The sequence below is a fragment of the Ambystoma mexicanum genome, chromosome 6q (genome assembly GCF_040938575.1).
Source record: "Ambystoma mexicanum isolate Mex_15411 chromosome 6q, UKY_AmexF1_1, whole genome shotgun sequence".
NCBI classification, from domain to species: domain Eukaryota; kingdom Metazoa; phylum Chordata; class Amphibia; order Caudata; family Ambystomatidae; genus Ambystoma; species Ambystoma mexicanum.
In genome coordinates this window covers 1,355,278,297-1,355,300,837 of record NC_090937.1, presented here as the reverse complement: position 1 = coordinate 1,355,300,837, position 22,541 = coordinate 1,355,278,297, and the positions used below count along the sequence as shown (strand labels likewise).

General features: G+C 42.0%; 1 protein-coding gene across 1 annotated transcript in view; it reads right to left on the bottom strand.

Moving 5' to 3' along the window:
- Positions 1-22,541, bottom strand: part of STK32B (serine/threonine kinase 32B) — a 2,582,157-nt gene that overhangs the window by 687,464 nt on the left and 1,872,152 nt on the right. Inside the window, exon 7 of the mRNA XM_069631970.1 lies at positions 15,910-16,013. Coding sequence (XP_069488071.1) covers positions 15,910-16,013 — 104 coding nt within the window. The remainder of the gene's footprint in view (positions 1-15,909; positions 16,014-22,541) is intronic.

Sequence of the window (22,541 nt, the reverse complement as noted above, 5' to 3'; positions counted from 1 at the left end):
ACGTACTTAGGGAGACAATTTGTTTGGAAGCAGCAACTTCCTGTTTCCTTTGTTGATCAGTTTAGCTAAAGGAAGATGCGGTAGGGATGATCCACTTATGATGGGTTATCCAGATGTTTTTGTTACTGTATGTGTTATTTGGTATTTAAAAACGTTCTTTGAGAGCCAGGAACCCAGGCAGTTTATTGGGGAAGCCACTTTTTGTTCGGGAAAAACTTTGCTTTATGTTTTGAATTTGAAATCTTTCTTACTTTGGTTGGGGAAACATTTATTTTGTTCTTACTTTTGAAGCCATTTTATGGGGGAAGCCAGTATTGTTAATTACCGAAAACCTTTCATATTTTAGTTTGGAAAACTTGTTTTTTCCTTTATTAAAAAAAACGCTGCATATCTTTTCATTGGTAAAATGGCATGGGTGCAGGCAAGGAATGTAATGTGGTGCCGTCTGTGCTGGAGAACTACAATGATCCGGATCCAGAGGTGGACATACATATCTTATCTTATCCTACATGGAATGTGAAGATGAGGTGGAGTTCATGAACATTCTTGGGCTGACACACACAGACGATGCACCTTTTCACTCAGATGATGCTGATGCAGAAGTTGCTGGTGAGATTTGTGGTGATGATGATGGCTGTGCTCGGTGTGATAGTGGGAATAGTGATGATATGGAAGTAGTGGAGGAGCATGAGTCAGTACTGCAGCCAGTTCTCACAAGGCTCAGCAGGAGAGCTAGTACTGCAGGGGTTGTGAGGAGGATAACCAGCACCCCAGAGGTCAGGAGGACTCACAAATTCCAGTGAGGCTTTAGTACAAAAGTACAGGGAGGGCAGGAGGACACCACCCCTCCCCTCAATGCCATAATCCTCTTTGGCCTGGGATTACCTTAGGGTGCCTGATGCATTATCAGAAGCAGAGGGTGATTCTGTGAAGTGCACCTTGAGCCCGGTTTAAACGCGGAAGATATCTGCAACCCAATCACCGGGTATTACAGCTTGCCTGAACCACTTGCAATGCAGAATCAGGAAGTGAGACCCAGAGGGATGCATATGACAGAGCTGCAAACCCTACATGGTTTTCCCCTGCACCTACCACAGTTGCAGTGGAGAGGGTACTTTTAGATGAATAGAGATTTACTGGCTGTTGGGGGTGCTTGGTGATTGTGCTTCTCCTTCAAGCCTCTTCTTTGAAAGCAAGAGATCGTGAAAACACTTCTTGAGTGCAGTCTTGCACATTCTATGTCTTCTGTAAGCTAGATCTGCGTGCCCATAGCCCGAAATGCATTGACTTCAACCAGGAATAGGGGTCAGTGAATGATGCTGAATGGTAATCATTATGTACGTTCATGCATTTGATATGTGGATTATTCTGAAATATTTCCAGCAGTTCTTTCATCACCTGCTCATTGTCTTACTTGCCTGTGTTCCGTTGCTCTTTTGGAAAGGTTCATTATAAGCAAGTAGAACAATGGATTAACCTTACTCATGTAAGAGGATTCAATTCAACACTACAGCTAAGTCAATGCCTAGTCTGGGATACTGAATGGAAACCCTTATTGATATATCTTTATGTCCAGTTCATGAGTTCTGGATGACTACCCCTATATAACACCCCTCTCTTGGAATCCCCCTGACCCCACTGAGCCAAGAAGTAGTTCTGTTTTGCAAGTTAAAAGGTTTATTTGAGAATTTAAACAATATATATATATATCACGCTTTATAATAAATTAATAATTGAATATCACACTTAATCTGAGCAGTAATCAATAATGGATAGTCTGGCACTAGCACACTTCTTTATAATCAATGATGAGTGGTTATAGGATGGATAAGATAGCAACAATACTTTTATGGTTTCAAATGGATGCAAGGTGGAATGAAAATGCAGTACAGAAAAAAACTTGATAGGATTTCAGCAAAAGACAATGTAATCACTTTCTTGGACAATTCACCCCTCCTTTTATGCAATGTAAGGAGATGAAGATGAAGATGACACAGTTCTTAGGAATGCAATCAAATGTAATTCAGTTCAATTCAGCAAGCTTAGACTACAGAAGTTTGAAACACAGGCAAAAGGCTTTGAATATGATGACAATGCAGTGAGAAATATGCTGAAAATGCTTTTAATTCCCTTCAGGGGTTCAGGGTGAGTGGTAGCTGGTTAATATGAGTTCAGGCTCACTCTAGCAATGATTCAGGGATGGTTCTTAAGAGGCAAATGAAATTTAGCAGTTCAGGTAAAAGCAGCTATCTTTTTACAAGTAAAGAAATCGGGCCAAATCGCAAATCGCGGCAAAATTCGCGATTTGCGAGAATTGTGATTACGGCAAAAGTATAAGGAGTAGCAAGTCGGTTCTAAGCTTGTTGAAAAGCTGAGATTCTAAGCTTTCAGAGGAAAGTTAAACCCGGATGCCCGCCCATCCATTCCTGGGAGGTACTGGCCTATGAGCCCCATGCTTCTGGCTGGATAGAAATCTGCCATCCCTGTGGCCCGGTGCTCATGTGCACCAGGGGACATGGGGGTGGCAGAGTCCAGGGACTGAGAGAGATAAAGGCCTCTGGTACTAGGGCTCCTGAGGTTATGCTCAGGAGTTTCCCTTTCCCAGCGAACCTGGTCTCTATACGCCCCTGCTCCCTGTTGCAATGCAAGAGCCTGCGCTTTCAGTTCCTCAGTTAAGGCCTTACTAGACTCTATCAGTCGCTCCTGCATCGCTACCTGTTGTTGGAGCCTATCATTGTGCTGACAGAGAGCCTCATTTTCTCTCTGTGCCTCCTGATTGGTCCTGGAGTACTGGGCCTGTCTCTGCTGCAGGAGAGTTACCCCCTGAGCTGTGTCCCTATTGGCCTGCTCCTTTCTTGCCAGAGCATCCTCCACCCTCCTGGTGTGCTCTAACAAGTTCTGGTGTTCTTTTTGGAGGTCACCCAGTCCCTGGAGGGCCAGGTGATTTTCTTCCATTTTCCTTTTTAAGTGGCAGACTTCCTGACCTAAGGTATCCCTTTCCTGACTAAGAGCCTGCATCTGTGCCGCCAGGTCATCCCCTTGCCTTTGGAAGGCACCAGTTTTCTGGCGCTCCTGGTCAAACTCTGCCTGGGTATCCAGGTCTTTCAAAATCAGTTTATTGCTCTCTGCCTTCTTCCTATCTAGGTGGCTTTGCAGGGTGACTACCTGCTCAGCACATGCCCTATTGAAGTCTAACTGTTGCTCCAGATTTTTCTGGCTCTGCAGTAGGGAGTCCAAACCTTCTTGGTACTCCTTCTGCAAGGCCAGAATTCTGGTATCCTGGTCCGCCTTTTCCTGTTGCAGCACATCCATATCCTCCTTTATTTTAGTGATGTACCGTCTGCTGTCATTTTCTGACTCCTGGCTCCAGAACAGCCTCTGCTCAGAAGAGTCCAGATCAGATTGGGCCTTCTGTAGTGCCAGCAGTTGCCTACTCGCCAGATCTTGGCCTTCAGCACATTTGTCCTGCATGGCTCCCATATGTAAATATAAATATGCCGCTACCCTGGCAATCTTGTGGTGCTCATCCTTAGCCTTAGGGGCCATATATAGTTCACTCCGGGCCACATGTAGGGGACCCTGATCTCCCCATATATCTGACCCTGTTTCAGTGACCTCTTGCGCGATTGCCTGCAACCAGACCGTTTGGTCCTGATGAGTCCACTCACCTCTCACAAATAGCTTATGTAAGAAGTGTTCTCTGGCTATTTTCATATCTACCAAGGTCGTCATTCTGGAATTTGAGTTCCTTCCTGACTTACAGAAGTTTGTATTTTATTTTTGCAAAACAAACCGTTTCCTTAGAGCTTTCCTTTGAGGAGTGCTTTACAGCGTAACACAGCGTGGTGATCCGACCGGATGTATGTCTCCTGTCAGTTAGCACACTGTATTAATCTGCACAAGTGATAGATCTAACCCAAACGTCCGGCTCGAGCCCCCACTTTGTAAGAGGATTCAATTCAACACTACAGCTAAGTCAATGCCTAGTCTGGGATACTGAATGGAAACCTTTATTGATATATCTTTATGTCCAGTTCATGAGTTCTGGATGACTACCCCTATATAACACCCCTCTCTTGGAATCCCCCTGACCCCACTGAGCCAAGAAGTAGTTCTGTTTTGCAAGTTAAAAGGTTTATTTGAGAATTTAAACAATATATATATATATATCAGACTTTATAATAAATTAATAATTGAATATCACACTTAATCTGAGCAGTAATCAATAATGGATAGTCTGGCACTAGCACACTTCTTTATAATCAATGATGAGTGGTTATAGGATGGATAAGATAGCAACAATACTTTTATGGTTTCAAATGGATGCAAGGTGGAATGAAAATGCAGTACAGAAAAAAACTTGATAGGGTTTCAGCAAAAGACAATGTAATCACTTTCTTGGACAATTCACCCCCCCTTTTATGCAATGTAAGGAGATGAAGATGAAGATGACACAGTTCTTAGGAATGCAATCAAATGTAATTCAGTTCAATTCAGCAAGCTTAGACTACAGAAGTTTGAAACACAGGCAAAAGGCTTTGAATATGATGACAATGCAGTGAGAAATATGCTGAAAATGCTTTTAATTCCCTTCAGGAGGTTCAGAGTGAGTGGTATCTAGTTAATATGAGTTCAGGATCACTCTAGCAATGATTCAGGGATGGTTCTTAAGAGGCAAACGAAATTTAGCAGTTCAGGCAAAAGCAGCTATCTTTTTACAAGTAAAGAAATCGGGCCAAATTGCAAATCGCGGCAAAATTCGCGATTTGCGAGAATCGTGATTACGGCAAAAGTATAAGGAGTAGCAAGTCGGTTCTAAGCTTGTTGAAAAGCTGAGATTCTAAGCTTTCAGAGGAAAGTTAAACCTGGATGCCCGCCCATCCATTCCTGGGAGGGACTGGACTATGAGCCCCATGCTTCTGGCTGAATAGTAATCTGCCATCCCTGTGGCCCGGAGCTCATGTGCGCCAGGGGACATGGGGGTGGCAGAGTCCAGGGACTGAGAGAGATAAAGGCCTCTGGTACTAGGGCTCCTGAGGTTATGCTCAGGAGTTTCCCTTTCCCAGCGAACCTGGTCTCTATCCGCCCCTGCTCCCTGTTGCAATGCAAGACCCTGCGCTTTCAGTTCCTCTGTTAAGGCCTTACTAGACTCTATCAGTCGCTCCTGCATCGCTACCTGTTGTTGGAGCCTATCATTGTGCTGACAGAGAGCCTCATTTTCTCTCTGTGCCTCCTGATTGGTCCTGGAGTACTGGGCCTGTCTCTGCTGCAGGAGAGTTACCCCCTGAGCTGTGTCCCTATTGGCCTGCTCCTTTCTTGCCAGAGCATCCTCCACCCTCCTGGTGTGCTCTAACAAGTTCTGGTGTTCTTTTTGGAGGTCACCCAGTCCCTGGAGGGCCAGGTGATTTTCTTCCATTTTCCTTTTTAAGTGGCAGACTTCCTGACCTAAGGTATCCCTTTCCTGACTAAGAGCCTGCATCTGTGCCGCCAGGTCATCCCCTTGCCTTTGGAAGGCACCAGTTTTCTGGCGCTCCTGGTCAAACTCTGCCTGGGTATCCAGGTCTTTCAAAATCAGTTTATTGCTCTCTGCCTTCTCCCTATCTAGGTGGCTTTGCAGGGTGACTACCTGCTCAGCACATGCCCTATTGAAGTCTAACTGTTGCTCCAGATTTTTCTGGCTCTGCAGTAGGGAGTCCAAACCTTCTTGGTACTCCTTCTGCAAGGCCAGAATTCTGGTATCCTGGTCCGTTTTTTCCTGTTGCAGCACATCCATATCCTCCTTTATTTTAGTGATGTACCATCGGCGAGAATCGTGATTATGGCAAAAGTATAAGGAGTAGCACGTCGGTTCTAAGCTTGTTGAAAGGCTGCGATTCGAAGCTTTCAGAGGAAAGTTAAACCAAGTTCCTAGCACAAACGGTTCCAGAGATACGGACGATTAAATAAATGTAGTTCTTCGGATTTGAAATTTTAAAAGTTCAAAGCGACAGGTTACAGCTTGCAGCTAGAAAATGACAGGTGACAGTTAGGAGGCAGATCTGGTTAGATTAAAATAGTTTGGATTAGATTATTTTAACTAAGAGATTGGTTCTGCACAGTTCTGCTAGGTACTCACAATATATTTTTGAATTAGGCCTCGCCACGGATCTGGTCAGGTTTTGGACTGGACTCCGGTTCTGGTCTCGGCACTTCACAGTGATCAGGATCAGCTCTCTGGTTCTGCTAACAGCGGTCTGGGTCACTCTGAATCTCTGGCCTCTGGTTCTGGATACTGCTCTGCTTTCTCTTGGTACAGCACTGCTTCTGGATCTTTCTGGCACAGGGTTTCAGGCCAGAATCAACACCTGGGTCCGGCTGTGAATAGTCTGCAAATGATTTTTGGGCCTGCTGACAAATACTTTTGCCTGCAGTGGGCCTTCTTGGTTCAAAGTTCTGTAGTCTCTGTTTAGCTTGGAAGTCTAAGTGTAGGATCTCTGGAATTGAATCTCCTCTCTAGCTTCCAGTGGCTCTTTTTATGTGTTTTGAAAGTGGGTGTGTGTGCAGCATCACTAGCCAGCCCCTCTTTCAACTGTCATTGGCCCAATTCTCCCCTCTCCCATGATTGGGGGAAAGAAATATGAGTCATAGTGATGCTGTAGGTTTTATGGGTCAGAGGATCCTCCCCTGGTCAGTTTGCCCACAATCTATATTTGACCCAAATACATATTTGCACAGGTACACATTTGTTTAAAATTACATGCACCCATCACGTATCACATGAGGTATACTCTGTTCAAACTCTGATGTTTCTAAGAGCTTGCATTCAGAAATGGCAACATTTTGAGTTTTTTAATTGGTTTTGCAATATTGGTTTTTCATTAAAAATTATACACATATACACGGCCTGTCCATAAATACTCCAGTAAATTCCCATGTCTCTAGCTTAAACACAGAGTCTGTAGTATACATAAATAGAAGGGTTTTGCCCCAGAACATCACACAAATTGGAGTTTGGGCTTGAATTGAAGGTACATTTTTTAAATGAAGGCTCTCAAAGTTATACATTCCTGTCATTTGCTTACAAAGAGTTATCAGTGTTTCTGTAAAATATATATTTTGCTTTCAATTCAGTTCTCAGAGTGTTGGATTCCGCCTCCAAGACTTGGGTGGGTCAGTGATCACATGTGTCTTCTGGCAGGCAGGCCTTTGTTGACAGGAAACAGTCAAAATCAACATATCCTATTCAAGTGCAAGAGCCTATTGTGTGGTCTCCAGGAGGCTCCCAGCCAGTCTGCCTTCTATCAATCAAGAGGTCATGTGAGATTCTAACTCCTGGTGTGAATCTCTGGAGGTGAGAGGTTTCCCAGCCTTTGGCCTGTTAATTAAATCAGATTGTCTTCTGGGAACAGCATGTGGTTAAGATTTTAATTAACTCCCAGCCTTTGATGTAAAGGCCTCTCCTGCAACTCCTGACATGCAGTTTCCCTGTCAGAGTTTAGACCGCTAGCGCCGCCCTCAGTCAAAAGCGGGTACTGCATGCAATTGTTTTTGGATCAGTCTTGAATTCAAGCATTTCAAACAAGAGATATTACATGGAAGTATATTGTCCAGGTTCAACAAATGGCATTGGTGTAGTTCTGCAGTAAAATAATTTTGTGCCCATAAATTATCCATGTTTGACCTGAAGAAAACAAATTCCCACCAGTTATGGGTTGCTTTTGGCAATCAGCATTGCCCCTTTTACAATGGTTTTAGGCTCTGTGCCCTTCTGTGCTCACAACATAGGCAAAAATGGGTGGCAGCCTATTCTTCATGCATTTCCCTGTGCATTTTCTGGGAAGTTCTGGCCATCATGATGTTTTCCATGCCAGTACTGCACAGTTTTTGTGGTAGGGCTCGGATGCATGGGTAAAAACATCCCACACTCAGTGACACATGTCTTTGGCTTCTTCAATGTGCCATAGAAAACAGCAAGCATTGGGCATGAGCTTCCGCTAGGTGGCAAAAAGCTACTTTTATCTCTGTACAAATATATTCGACACTTGGATAGGTGCTTTGGAAGGACAGTAGGAGCCAATGGCTGCTGTGATGGTCTGGTATGTGCTGTTATTGATTGTCACACACCACTGCCACCTCAAGATCTCTGATGTGTCCCATAGATATTGTAAACAGATTGAGTGCTCTGTTGGTGGTATATCACCATCACCCAGTTCATCATCACCACCATTATCATCTTCCAAATCAGAAGCCAAAGGAGTCGGAGTGGTGTGAGATGCAGCAGGTACGCTAATCTGAGAAACATTCTGCACCTTTAACATGAGCAATTGGGCATGGCCCTGCTGCCCCTGACCTACGGATCAGAGCTGCAAATCGTCTCTTCTGCCAACTGTTGAAAGTAGCTGAAATATTCACACAGGGGCATTGCTAGGCGGGGCAAAGGGGGATATAGCCCCTGATCTGTTGGTTGTAGCCCCCGATAGAATCTCAGGAGCTACAGCCAAAAGACTAGCTAGCCCCCAGTCCCAACAGTTCCGACATCATTTTATCCACAGGTCTTTTCCAGACCTAGCAACTCCCCTGCAGTTCACACATGGTAAATCAAGTTTTCTTGAATCCTACTGCCTGGCAGAGAAAGTGAAACCTTTGAGCACTGCGTAAAATCACTGTGTCCAGGTTCTCTCCTAAAACCTAAGGTTTAAGTTCCCTTTAAACGTTTACTTCGTTTTGTCTCTCCATGTGTACATTAAATGCAATACATCCTATAATTATTTGTTAAAAGGTATAAAAAGCCCTACCTAAAAAATAAAATAAAATGTTCCAGCTCTCAAACAGCAACAGACATCTAACACTTCCTTTCATTTCAACTTATCTTTTTTTTGTCTCGCCTTGTAAAATATAAAATGCACACCATGAAATTATGTATTGTTTACAGGCCCCAAAAGCCGTACCTAGAAAATAAAGTCAAATGTGTCAGCTCCCAAACAGCAACAGCCAGCAGTCCACACTACACTCCCCACTCTCTGAAAGATTTCTAGTCACTGCTGGACGCAGGCTCTTCTATATTCAGCCGAAGTATCTTCCTGCCTGAACTCGTTATATTTGAAAACCTCAGGAAGTCCGGCCGATCCTGTATACAGGAGAAAAGCAGGTATTTCTGGATTCAGACGAATAAGGAGACACGGGCTTGATTACTATGAGTGTTATTCTAAAGTTTAGACAGTTTATAGAGTGACGTTTACTCAGGGAAACCTTTCAAGAGACTTCAAACAGTGTTGGATGGACAGTTAAAAAAATTGTACAATGTGAAAAAGGAATCACTGACACTGAAATGATTGCTAATTCTTGAAGGTAAACCACATTTTAACAATTATTTTAAACAACCTGCAGGTACATATTTATTTTGTGTGTCGGTTTTCTTTTGTTTGAAATGTACCTACAGTACAATGGAACAAGTGGAAGACATTACATCAAAATGTAATGAGGAAAGAAAGTATAATTGCTGTCCGTTTAATGCTCATGCCAAAATAATAACATCTTTATATCCATATATATTAACATTATAACAACATTTAGGTTTTGCCATTGTGGGATTAAATGTTTTTTTCAGATTTTCCAAATCCGGTACGCATCACAAATCAAGCAGAAAAAAAAACAAAACAGTGAGGAGTGAGCATGTAGAGAAAATACTCCAGAACAACAATACCCGATTGGAAATTATGTTATAATATGAGCAACACCAGTAACAAATATTCTTCGCAGAAATGTTAATAGGCATAACAGATGGGGGGAATGTGACGCATGGAAATAGGGAGGAATGACACGAATCTAAATGCAAAGGGAACAATGTGTTCCATAGATGGAGTGACGCAGAAGTAAACCTTAAAGAATGGCATTGAGTTCTGGAACTATTTAATAGAAGACATATAACTCATTTGGAGAGATAGGCAAAGTGATTTAGAAAACCTGCTGTCGTGGACTAATTGAATTAATGAGAAGTTGTATTTTATCTCAATTTTTTGGTAATAGTAAAATTGCATTCTTAAATATAAACATTTTCCAGATCAATGTTTCCTTATTCCGAAAACCAACAGACAAAAAGTATACTCTTTTCTTTAAATGCCAACATGTAAGAACTCTGAAAGATAATATACCCTATGATCTGATCCAAAGGGTTAGAGGACATTGTACTTCTTTGAGTGGGTTTTAAAAACATAGTGACACATTTTATGTCTGGATTTACTCTTTACATTTTGCATTAAAACAATTTGAGGTTGTCGGAATGACGAGATCCATTTTATTTACAAATTGCATATTTTACAACACAGAAATTCAGTAAAACTGTTCAATGAAAGCCTTGATGTGGGAGCCAGGTTTGTGAACAGTTCCTGGGACTAGATTAATGAATTTGACAGAGTTAAAAGGGACATATCTGCTGAGGAATTTTAGATGGCTTTTGAATTGTAGCATTTGAGGTTCTCAGTCCGGTGCTCTTAAGTGAAATGACATCTGGTATTACAGCAGATTTTAGGGGTCAGGTATACCACCCTACGGATAGTGCAATAATATCCTCTGATATACCCGAGGGAGTGGGAAATGGTATGGATTGTTTAACATGCTCTCAGAGATGGTAACCTACTAATCATGAAAATTGAAATGTGCTCATCTTAAAACGCAGAGATTCCAAGGATCAGAACAGGAAATAGAGATTGGAGTAGGCTTGTTGTATAGTAGTGTATTATTTTTAAATCCTCATCTGTTAAAAGATGGAGGTCAGAGCTCAACAAGGATCAGAACAGATATTTATGTATTTATTTATTTAATTGTCATGTTGTATAGCACGAATACAACCAGGAGGCATTGAGGCGCTGTTACAGGTACAATTTTTAATCATGATTTTGTCAAACAATAAAATTGGGTAACACTGGTACATGTTAACAAAGTGACATTATCATACAGTATAGTAGTGTAACAAGGTTAGTCTTTCTGGCAAGGTACTAATAGGGGTCAGGGAGAGTTACGTGTTAGGAGAAGAGCTGAGTTTTGAGTGCTTTGCGGAAGACCCAGTAGGACTTTTCTGCCCTGAGAGGGGAAAGGGGAGGCAGTTCAAAAATTTAGCATCTAGGTAGGGGAAACTTGAACCACCGGCTTTGGATCTCTTTACTTTGGGTAAGATTATTGGATCAGTATAGGGGGTCCCGGTGGGTCTTGAGGAGTAAGCTTTGGTAATTATTTGAGAAAGGTATGGGGGGCTGTGTCAGAGCAGCACATATGGGCAATGGACAGAGTTTTTAAGGTTATGCGCTCCTGAATGGGGAGCCAATGTGCTTCTCTTCTTGCTTTGGAGATATGTTCTTTTTTCGGGATATAAATGGCTGCTCTAAGGGCGTTAATGTGGATGACTTGGAGTTTGTGGATGGTACCAGGGGAGGTGCCAACACATAGAGCATTACAATAATCAATCCTGCATTCAGTGATTGCATGGACAACAGTTAGGCAACTATTTTTAGAGAGGTAGGGTCTGGCAGCATTTAGGACCTTGATGGCGTAGGCTGCTGAAGCGGCAATGGCGCTCACTTATCTGGACATGGTGAGTGAGGTGTAGAGGTAAACCCCTAGGGTCTTTACCACAGTTGAGACGAGAATTGGGCAGATGTCAATCTCAAAGGCAGTGTATTGGTTGTTGAGATTTTTTAGGGTACTCGTTGGGCCGACAATCAACATTTCTGTTTTATCGCCGTTTAGGCGGCTGACTCCCAGGCCTTTATTGTTGAGTAAATGGATTTGGGTGTCATCGGCATAGTTGGTGTAGGCTATGTTGAGCAAGTCCACAGTGTTGAATAAGGGCCTGGTACAGATGTTGTATAGGTCGGGCAGTTACATGACCCTTGCAGTTCTCCACATGGAATGGGAGATGGTGAGGCATTGGCGATCTCCGAGAAGACCCTCATGACACTTCCTTCCAGGAAGGATGCAATCCAGGCAGTGGCAGACGGGGAGAAGTTGGCATAGGCGATAAGGTGGTGGCAAATGATTTGATGGTCGACCAAGTTGAATGCCGCAGATAAGTCTAAGAGGAGGAGAAGAGCATCCCTCGCTCCTAATCTCGTCTAGCTGATTTTTTAGGTAGCAAAGGGCAAATTCAGTGCTGTGCCCGGGGGGAAAGCCCGATTGCTGCATTCCTAAAATTCGGTTGTCCTCAAGGAACTACTGAACTTGTAGGTAGGTTGCCCGATCCAGTACTTTTAGTAGGAAGGGGACTGTGGTGATTGGCCTGTAGTTGGAGGGAATAGCTTGGTTTAATGATTTATTTTTAGGAGTGGGAGGATCCAAGCTTCTTTGAGGCTCTCATAAACAGTGCTTTTGGTGCAGGAGGCATTTATGAAGGCTGTGATGATGGGGGCTAGTATTCCAGCACAGTCTTTGATGAGGGAAATGGGGCATATATCGCCTTTGCATTTTGAGGGTTTCAGGCTTTTAATTAAGTTTATGATTTCTGTGTCTGATAGCTCTCTGAAGATAAACAGGGGGATGGGGGGATTGGGAGTGTGTGAAACTGGTACCTGTGTATTTAGTGTCTTTGTGGAATTTGGATTGTTGTAAAATAATGTTCTTTTTCAGGGTGTCAATTTTACCTAATAATGAGACTGAGAGTGAGTTACATGAAAAGGGGACTATGAATTGAAATAAGTATACACTGCAAGGAAAGAGGTGTGGTGTAAAGGACAGACTTTTTTTCAAAATCCAAAATGAAATCAACAAGCACTGTCCTCAGATCTAAGAATAAAACGACGTGGCAAATTCAGAGTAATTCGGTAAACATGTGTTCACTGAAAGGGTTTTGAATTCATGCAGTTGGCTCTGAGTGGATTTGCTGGGAAAAAAACTGTAAAACAATTTACAAAGGAATCAGAAAAAAAATAACAGGAAATAAATATGGAATAATAAAGACTACATCTGTAAATCATATACAGTTTATGTAGTGCTGACAGGAGATACACTAACATTATCCTAGCTCCCAGGATCTTTGGGTACATGGTTTGGGCCATTGGAAAAACCATCAAAATCAGTAAAATCCTGGCCTGTATTTTCTTTGATGGGCGCATAACATTCTCAGTGTATGAAAACAACCTTACGGTTACTTTCATCATAGTAGCCTTATGGAAAATAGGTTGTCCCCCTACCACGTAGGTATGACAATACTAGGTAATTCCCAGGACATAAGCATCTAGGGAGAAGTGAGCCACCTGTCAATGTGCAGGCAGAAGAATTCACATGTCATGTTTTTTTGCATCCCATATCAAAGTATGAACCCTCCACAAATATGAGTCTGGACTGAATATTTGCTGAGTGTGATGTGACGACCCAAGAGTATTTAGCCTTTCTCCCCAGGGGGAAGCCACCACCTTTGAGGGTAGGGGTCTGGGCAAGTGGGACATCACTGGGAGTTACACTCCCTTAGGTGACAATGACTCTCATTCCCATCAGGAACTCCCTATGCAAGTCATCTTATCTTCATATATGAGACTGCCTCCAGTGATGAATAACCTGCCCTCCTTTTGTTTGGCTCCAGGAAATGCTGGATCAACCATAATGCCTGAAAGAAAAGGGAATATTCTTTTAAGATCGAACTTGTATGTAAGAAGGATGAGTGGATCAGAGAAGAGGAGAGTGAGCCATATGCATGGGAAGCCTTCTGACATAGCTATGTTTTCAAGGGGTGGAGCAGAGTGGGGCTGCAGAGCCTGTGGAAATCCGAGAAGCATAGAACGCCAGAGCGAGATGCCAGGGACCTAGCAACCTGAACTGGGGAAAAAGCTGCTGTCAGGACAGAGCTTGAAAGACCGTCCAACGAGGTTATGTGGCCACGGAAGCACTGTGGTGAGCCAGGGGCCCGCCTAACGACGATGACAACCATGGAAGCGGGAGACCTGAAATCTGTAAGCATTCATTGAGAGTGGTGTGGTGTCGTTACGATGCATGGAGTGGGGAGTGGGGAGATGAGGAACCGAACCAGCAGACCCGTGCGAGTGCCAAACCCTGAAACACGACCCATGAAGATTAAAGGTACAGGGCTGGAATGGAGGAGGGGGAGGCCACCAGGGAGTTTAAGTGAAGGAACTTGTGAAAACTGCAATATTGATGTTGAAAGATTGAAAAAGCATAAGTGTATGTATTACGAAAAACCAAGGAAAGTGAGTCAAGTTATTAAGCATGAGGCTTTGAGAAAGCTGGAAATAGTATCCTATAAAGGATGGAAGAAGTTGCCGAAGTTAACTGTTGACGAGTGGGCAAATCCCTAATGAGAGTCAAGCACTATGAGTCAAGATTACATATTGTGCCAAGGGCTCAGAGGAAGAGTCTAATAGAGAGATGACAGGATTGGTGGGGCCTCACTCATGATAAAGATATAGCAAACCTGAGAAGGGTCGAGTGGAAAGAGAGTGAAATACTCAAAGTCAGACGAAGGGCTATGTTAGGAAAACCATTAAGGAAGGTACTGAGAATACTGAGAAGCAGTGCACAACCTGGAAGAACATACCTATGAAGAGTTCACAAGAGTTGCAGGAGCTCATAAATAAGACACTGAGAACCAGAAGAGACCCTTGTAATGAACTTGTTTCTAGACAATGACATTTCCATATCTGATATATATATATATATATGAATAAAGAGAACCCTGAAGTAAAGCCTGGAGACAGGGGGCTGAATGGAAGCAGCCAGGAGAGAGACATTCTTACGGCAAACTTTAGTTATTAGTATTAGTGGTAGGGTCAGCTAGATTAGGTTTTGGACAGAGGAAATGTTTTACTTGGACTTCCTTATGACATACACGCACCTTTAATAAGGTTGCTTAGGTAGGGTCATACCTTTAGCAATAGGGTAAGATAGGCTTTTCCTTATTATTTTGAAATAAAGAAATGTCCATTAGGTGTCTGACTCCTTCTTCTGACCCAGCACAGTGGCTACTGTCCTATTAAAATACAGAAGCAGGACGCTTTGTGTTATCAGTAATAAACCTATTGGGACCCACATACCTGTGGAACAAAAGTGCAAGATATTTAGGATTCAGTAAACCCCCCAATGTGTCTTTCCCCAATTTTAAGCATATTTATGTGGATGATTTGATCCATTTCAGGGAGTCTCCCAATTATCCAATTTGATGAATGTATTCCATACAATCAACATGAAATATTCCTCTTTGTAATGTAAAGCTCTGGGTCATAAACTTTAAACATGTTTTAGTGTACACCCCCCTGACACTGATATGTGTTTCATATTTATCTGAGTCATTCATGGACTGAAGATGAATTCAATAGAAGAAATACCTGCTACCTTTCCATACACTCGGGGAAGACGTTCCATGTTGCTTTGCCTGAGTGCATGAATGTCCTTCTAACGATGACCAAAGGACTTATTCACAGAAAATTACCTTGACGTACCCTTGACTTGGAGAGTGCTATACAATTCACAAAGAAGCCTGGAACAACGTGTTCACTTCCATCCGTTCACTTCCATGCATGTGCATGTTTATGCACTTCCATAAATGCAATAAAATCATTTCTTGTCGTTTTTACCTAAGCAGGAAAGGTCCCTCACTGACTAATATGTCTTACTATGCCACTTTCCTTTTTTAACCATACACTTCACCCCTTTTTACATCTGTTTTGCTTGTTCCCTCAAAAACGAGCAAATGTAAATCTGCCCTTACATTTCTTTCTTTCTACACCCCCTTAACCTTTAGTACCCCCCTTTTCGCGTTTTTACATGTATTTCTGCTCGTTTCCGTGCAAACATGATGCAAATGCATCAATGGAGCTGCATAACAAGGCAAAAGCTTGCAACGTGAAGGCATGCTAAGACGTGTTCTTATTTGTCATATGTAATATGTTCAGTCTACAGAATGTAAAAGTGCATCAAGAAATATCTTACCCAACCCCGCAATAGCTCATATGCTGTAATTCCTAGCGACCACCAGTCTACAGGATACATATATCCAGGCCCACCTTCCATAAATGACTGGAATACCTCTGGAGCTAAATGTGAAAAGGAGACAATACAATGTATTAGTTAGTAGATGTATAACTTACATACTGGGCTTTTGTTTCATTGTGTGTGACATTTGAAGAGGAAGAAACAAGGCTAGCTAATGATGATTCTAACTAAAGAAATCAAGAAATTGGCAAACAAGGCACATAGAATTGAAGCAAGAATATGCAGAATTAGCTTTCCCAGTTTCATTTCTTGTTTCTTCAAATGGAGATATATTTACATTTCTTTGAGAAAGGGCTGCCAGGTTATTTGTAGAATATAAAGGGCCAGAATCTTTTTTAAATGATCAGTTTTTTCAAATGATCAGTTTTTTCAAATGATCAGTTTGGGTGAATTTTCGTTTTCCAGTTCTGACACTAGCCATAGCACTGAATTCTTTTGGTATTAGCTACCCCATATCACTCTAGTCTTGAGGCATGACAGTTTCACCATCCGGCTTGTCTTAAACAAGATAAAATATTTCTATAACTGTTGCATATATACGAAGGATGTCTTTCTTTCGCTAACAAAAATCATGTTTGACGTTCTGTATACTTAAATAATTACATTGTTCTGAGCTTACAATGCAATAATGTGTTGTCCCTTGACCTTAGATCTTAAGATGCATTTATAAAAACACAGTGATGGTCTCATGGCACTGATGGCTTTCTATAGATAGTGGCAAGTGCAGTACAATGTTGGCCCTGACGAGGGACCGGATCTTGTGCTTTTCTGACATAGCCTGGGTCACGACTGATAATAGACTGGTGCTAGTGAGAATTAACATGAAGAAGATGCTGCGAGAGCTATGGCTCTAATGTCCTCTGCATGGCGCAGTCAAGGATGTTTTATTTATAATCTCCAAAAGCAAGTACAGGAATGGAGCAGTCTATACTAAATGTCACATTTAATGTGCACTGAAGTCATCAACAAAAAAAAGGATTGCACCGCATTCTACTTTTCAGGTTAGAGTTGTGGTTTTGCTGCAGGTTGACTGTCATTGAGGAACAAAAGATGGATGGCTGCTCCCACCAGTCCACTACAAAGAAACAGATATTTTGATTGGCACTTTATTTGCTCTCTGGCATGTCTATTTTTGTATAATTGAGTACCACATGATTACCAAGATCAGGTTTCAAACTTTGGAGGGTAACACTACAGAAAAAGTCCCATTCAGGAGCAGGGAAATAGGGTGAGAATGACCTTGGGGAGCAGGGACGGCCATCGCTCTGTGATACCAACCCCTGATGTGGTATATGGAAGATCTCCAAAGGGCCTCCAAACTGTGCTTAGCATCTGTTATATTGCCAGCAATGTGCCACAGTGGAAAGAAGTAGAATCATTTTGAAAAAGGGAGTGCAGCAAATATGATCCCAATTTCCTCCCATGTGCAGAAAACATTAGGTGGATGAAAGGACATGCATACATCCAAGGATCTCAGCTTACACCACATTCCCAAAAACAGAGGTGGTGCCCTAGGAAGCAAACACTTGAAATGGGGAGATCTGAGATTACACATGAAGGATGGATGCAGCCATGTTGGAACCAGCTACCAGGACAGGTCATCCTGATTCCAAAATGCATCCACATTTTTTAAAAGATGTTCTGTGGAGCCACGGTCCACCCACTGGTCCTTGGCATAAACCGAGATTCACCAGAGGTGAAAACATGATCAAGAGTACTGACCAATCAAAACTTCAACAGCGAATGTTCATTTGGCCACACTCCGTTGTGGTCCATTAAGATATCTCAGCCCATCCTGCAATGGCAGACTTATGGCAAATAGCTCTGAAGTCAGAAAATGCCAGTAAGGTCCCAGTAAGCGCAGGGCATTGAGGTGGAGCACGTTTGGTGTATGTAGAGTCGGATGCAGGTTTGGGTGTTTCGTTTCTGCATTTTGTGTATAAATGATTATTCTTGCTGGTTAGAAAATTGAAATGAATCACTTTTAGGTGATCTGAATTTGAACAGCCATAGACAAAAAGAACAGATGCAGAATAGTCATGTTCTGTGGTTCACACAATTTGATTGAGTGGAGATGCGAGGATATGAGAGCAGGTGTCCTTGTTTCATAACCTCTCATTTGCCAAGTAGACCACATCTCTTTCCATCCTATCTTTCATTTTACTTCAGCATACCTGCATTTGTTTCTTTCATGAGCAGAACCAGTTGTTTGTGTTTAAAAAAGTGAATTTTCAAAACACAAAACACATTCTAAATCAATCTAAAAATAGAAAATAACTGTTTATTGACACACCTTTGAAAACAAGTATGATCTTTATTCAGTACTGTAATTAACAGATGTTAAAGCTATCTAAAAATTGGTTCTTAATTTATCAATGTTGTAAGGTTCACTCTACTGGAATACAACATGTGACAGACAACAAAATGAATAAGCAAGCACTTGAAATTTTGAAAAAAAAAGTTCTTTATTTTAAACAAATTGTGCTTTTTCACTAAGTGATACATCGTTTCAAGGCATCTAAGTGTAAAGGCCAGTAGGGCAGTGACAGGCTTACGAAGTGAATTTCTAGGTCAAGCAACTGCTTCCACTTGCTATTCCCAAATGATGTCTATGATTGGGGCCTGTCAGGGTAGCAGGGCTAAGATTGTTCAAAGATCTGTGGTCCTGAGGCAAGCTAATGATAAGGGTATTTCCAGGGAAGATGGCTGATAGGTAATCAAACACAGAATGTCTGGGAGTCATAATCAGGATTTGGTCGGATTAGAAAGCCTTCCAAGGATAATTAAATACCCTTTTTCCACAAAGGAAAGGAGATCAAACGGATACTAGGTAAGCATGCTAGCCGAGAGAAAAGCTGCTCAGCTGCTGGAATTGGCAATCCCACCAAAGGGAATACAGAGTCAATCATCACGCAAAAACTGTGACCTCCAAAGCACCCTCAGTAACTTTATTAAGAAGGTTCCTGCATCCTGCATCCTTGGCTCCCACAGATACCACCAAAGCAAGTTATTTTCCATATTTTTTGTTGAGCTTGTTAGAACGCTGTTCCAGTGCCTCAACTGCCGGGTTCTCTGTCTCCTCTGTTGTGGATCAAAACTCCTGCTCCCGCCTGGATACTACATTCCACATTCCTAAGCAGAATCGTCACACAGTGTTTTTAACTATCTGGCCTCCCACAAGTCTGGATGTAACACATTTTGTTTCTTCCACCACCAAGCATCCCAGCCAAATAACACTCCTCTTCACCTTTCAACCCATTGACCATTCTCCCCCTTCTTAATGCTTCACATGCCCCACGTTGTTAAATCCTCTCTCTTCATTCCATACTTCACCATTCAGGTGTCACTGCATTTCCCAAATCATCCTTAACCACCATTGCTTTGAAAAATGTAGACCATGGCAAACCTTTCTAGGACACTTCAATTTTATGAGTACGCCCTGGGCATATCAGTTTTTCACATGCAATTCAACGTATTGTAGATCATTTTAGAATACCACTCCAGTCTTATTCTTCCCCTCACTTCATCTTAATTTATTCTCACCACTGTAGTTCCTCCCATCCACCCTGGGCACAATCACATACTGAGTTTGCGCCTCCTCAAATTTCCAAACAGACTGTGGTGTTATGGGGTGCTATCTAATATTAAAATACTCTCTCTGTTACGTCTCCCTCTTTCCAAAATATTGATTCTAGAAGTTGTATTATCTTTTTGCTACTTATCCCTTTCATGGTACATACCTCTGGCCACTTTGATAAGTCATTCACCTTGACCATCACATAACTACCCTGTGTGCTCTGCACATCTAAAGGTCTCAAAATATCTATTGCCACCACATCCCAAATTTAGATCAGGGACTGCTCGTACCTCCATCGAGGAAGTCCAGGTCTGCAATACCTTATCACTGTGCACTCCTTCCATTTTGCCTCTTGCATCCATACCTGGCTGCCAGTAATCCTCTGTATCATTCCTTTCATCTTGCATATGCATAAATGTCCTTCATGGGTAATACCCATCACTGAGGCTTTACATCCCATGAGATAAAACCTTTCAATGCCCTCTAGCTAAGAACCTCTCCATCATACCTTGTTCATTTTCTACTCTCCTAAAGTCCCTGCATTCATCGGAATTTGTCCCGAGCCCAGCCATCTGCAACATATTGTACCACCTTCTGTATCCATCATCCAAAGCACTTGCTTAGTCCCACTCATTTTGCAATATTCCTTTTGATACCACAAAGACTTCCCCTTTGCAATATTTGACTTCCAATTGCATCAATTAATTTTCCTCTTCACCATCTACTATCAAACATATTGACAAGACATCAGACACCACATTCATCTCCCTCTGAACATATTCATCTTCAAAGTCCAAACCCTGCACACCCGTGGACCATCAAAATAACGTTCTTGAAATTCCATCAAGAAACTTTTTGTTAAATATTGAGACTTGAGGCTTATAGTCAGTGACAATAGTAAATGACCTCCCCACAATTTGTAAATCTTTCCACTCCCAACATGCCTTCGTTTCCAGCACTCAATTCCTTTTCTCACCATCCTTCAATGTGTGAGACGCACATGCATTTTCTTACCATTAGGCTGCATCATTACACAACCTATGCCATCATCCCTGGCAACAATGTATAATCTCACTGACCGGCTTTCCCAAAAACCCTTTAACAACTGCACATCTATTATGATTTTTAATACTTCTGAATAATTTATAACAATGCACATCCAACTGAAAACCTACATCGTTTCAGGACAAACCGCTTAAACTTTTTGTTTTGTCTGACAGATTGTTCACACAGTTCCCATAATACTCAACTAGTCCCAGTAAAGAATGTACCTCAGCTTTACTAGCAGGGGATTTCATTTTAGTTAGAGCCTCTATGGCATCTAATTTAGACATAACCCTACTGTCAGACAGTTCTTGACCCAAAATACCCACCTTGTTTCTCATCCTGATAACACCTCAAGCCTTTAATGCTTCCAAGTAATTTCCCCATGAATCTCTGAAAAATAGTTGAGGCTGAGATCAATCCAAACAGAATTATTTTATACCTGTATGACCAAAAGTGGCAATAAAGGCAGTCAAATCTCTAGAACCGGGATTTGATAAGCTGATGCATAAATCTTCGGCAAGGGAAATATGTCTGCAATTACTTTCTTGTTTGAACCACTCAAATATATGCACAATCTCACCATTCTCAAACACGTCCTCTCCGACACAATTAGACTTACCCATTCACATGCCTCAGTCACCTCTATAATATCCACAGGCAAGACACTAATCTCTTTAGCTCACTCTCAATCTCCCCCTCAGAGCAAGTGGTGATGTATGCACTTTTTGCTTTAATGAGAATCACACTACTCTTTAGATGTATACAGTGCACACATTCCTTCAAACACTGTGTCTCCTTTTTAAATACATTTGTAAACCAGTTCTCTATTTCAATAGATACACTCCCCTCATCTTTCTTCACCTCCAGCAACAGAATCTGATTGGATGTTGTAAGTTCAATTTGATGCCAAGGTCTAACCTAGCACCCCAAGACAACAAGGTACCACAATTTTTGATGACATGAATCCAAGTTTCCGCCTTGAGTTGATTGAATTGAAGCATAGCGTCAAACTCCTCAATAACATCAATTGGAACATCTGCATAGACATGTGCCGAAACAGAGGATTCCTGCAGGGTACAACATTTCAGTTTACATTTCCATGTATCCATGTTAACCACAGAATAATCTGCACCACAGTCATCCAACATCTCTACACCCACAATATTCACGTTGATTAACTGCATTTATCATATATGTCACAATACCTTCTGCGTCATATGGTCCACTTAGGGAAGTAACTTTCTGAATTGACCTGCCATACCCAGCACACATTTGTAGCATTCTGATAGCTGTCCCTTTTTCCCCGTAATCACTACACGCTATGTGCACAGCAAAATAGCCATTGTCTGTGGCTAAATGTTCAGGCTGCCACAACAATAACACCTTCTCACATATGTATTCCTTGTGTCATAAAGCGTGTTCTTCTGATGTGGCCTCATCCTCAAGGTTACCATGTTGTGGTCTTGTTGTTCCCTCTGTTATCCATCCGTTTCAATATATTCAAATTACAAACAGATATTTCCAGGTCCTGCATCCAAACTCCTTGATTGAACATGCTCCACAATGTTTACCGCCTCTATCAACCTATCCAATGTTACATCACCTTCCCTCCATGAAGCCTCATTTATATTGTGGTTGGTGCACTTAATCATGAGCAAATCTCTTAAATTATCTTCTATGCAGTGTTCAAAGCCACATTTTATGGCTAGGCCCTGTAGGGCTTTCACACATTCCCCAATTGACTAGTCTTTTATTTGCTTCCTTGTGGCAGAATGATACCTAGCCAAAATATTGTTCTCCTTAACAATGAAGTGCTTGTCCAACTTCAACAAGCTAATCAAAGAAAATTAAGGCTGTCTCATTCAGCCTCTGCAGGTTCTGGGAGTCTCTTATAGATTATCTGCCCTTCGTGTCCAAGACAGTGGTACAATAGTGAGTCCTTCCT